This window comes from Bison bison, unplaced genomic scaffold (genome assembly GCF_000754665.1).
Source record: "Bison bison bison isolate TAMUID 2011002044 unplaced genomic scaffold, Bison_UMD1.0 scf7180017849368, whole genome shotgun sequence".
In the NCBI taxonomy this organism is placed as follows: domain Eukaryota; kingdom Metazoa; phylum Chordata; class Mammalia; order Artiodactyla; family Bovidae; genus Bison; species Bison bison.
In genome coordinates, this window is record NW_011479941.1 from 8,501 (window position 1) to 9,139 (window position 639).

At 57.3% G+C, this 639-nt stretch overlaps 1 protein-coding gene across 1 annotated transcript in view; it reads right to left on the minus strand.

Moving 5' to 3' along the window:
- Positions 1-639, minus strand: part of FRMPD4 (FERM and PDZ domain containing 4) — a gene marked incomplete at its 5' end in the record, with an annotated part of 11,499 nt that overhangs the window by 3,435 nt on the left and 7,425 nt on the right. The window contains one exon of the mRNA XM_010847133.1: positions 5-632. Within this exon, the coding sequence (XP_010845435.1) occupies positions 5-632 (628 nt within the window). The remainder of the gene's footprint in view (positions 1-4; positions 633-639) is intronic.

Genomic DNA, 639 nt, shown 5'->3' on the forward strand with positions numbered 1-639 from the left:
CTGCCTTTCCCACAGCCTGCATCCACCGAGGAGCCTTGAGAGCTCTGGAGAGAAAAATGGCCCTCGCTTTGCAACGACGACATCCGCTTGGCCAAGTGGTAGTCACAAAGGCGGCCCACGCCCTCCTCTGCTTCCGGGAGCTTGGCTGGACGGTCACAGCTGGACGGGTCGGCATCCTCCGGGTTACCCAAGTCTTTGGCAGAAGACACACAGGTGACGTCTGTTAAGAAGTGGTCCCGTGGGCCAAGTCCTGAAACCTCGATGGCTTCTCCCTCGGGAGCCCCGTCATCCTTCCCTTCAGTGTCCCTGCTCCCCACACCCGAAGCTCTGGGAAAGGTGATGCCTGGTGCTGCTTCCAATCCAGTTTTTTCAGCCACAACACCTTCAGTGGCCACGTACCATCTTTGGCTGTCCTTGCGGAAGGCAGTTCTCTCCAGGTTAAAAGTGCTGAGGTGTTGACTGTCCCTTGAAGACACAGTAGCAAATTTACCGCCTTTGGCGTCCTCCTCTGCCTCAGCTGTTTTGATCCCCTGCTGTTTTTTCCCCGGCATGCTCCCATTAAGGGGTGCTTTCCCTTCCCCATCGGCCAGCTGGCTTTTCCTTTTGCTGGTGCAGGAATACGCCATCGGCCCAAGGTGC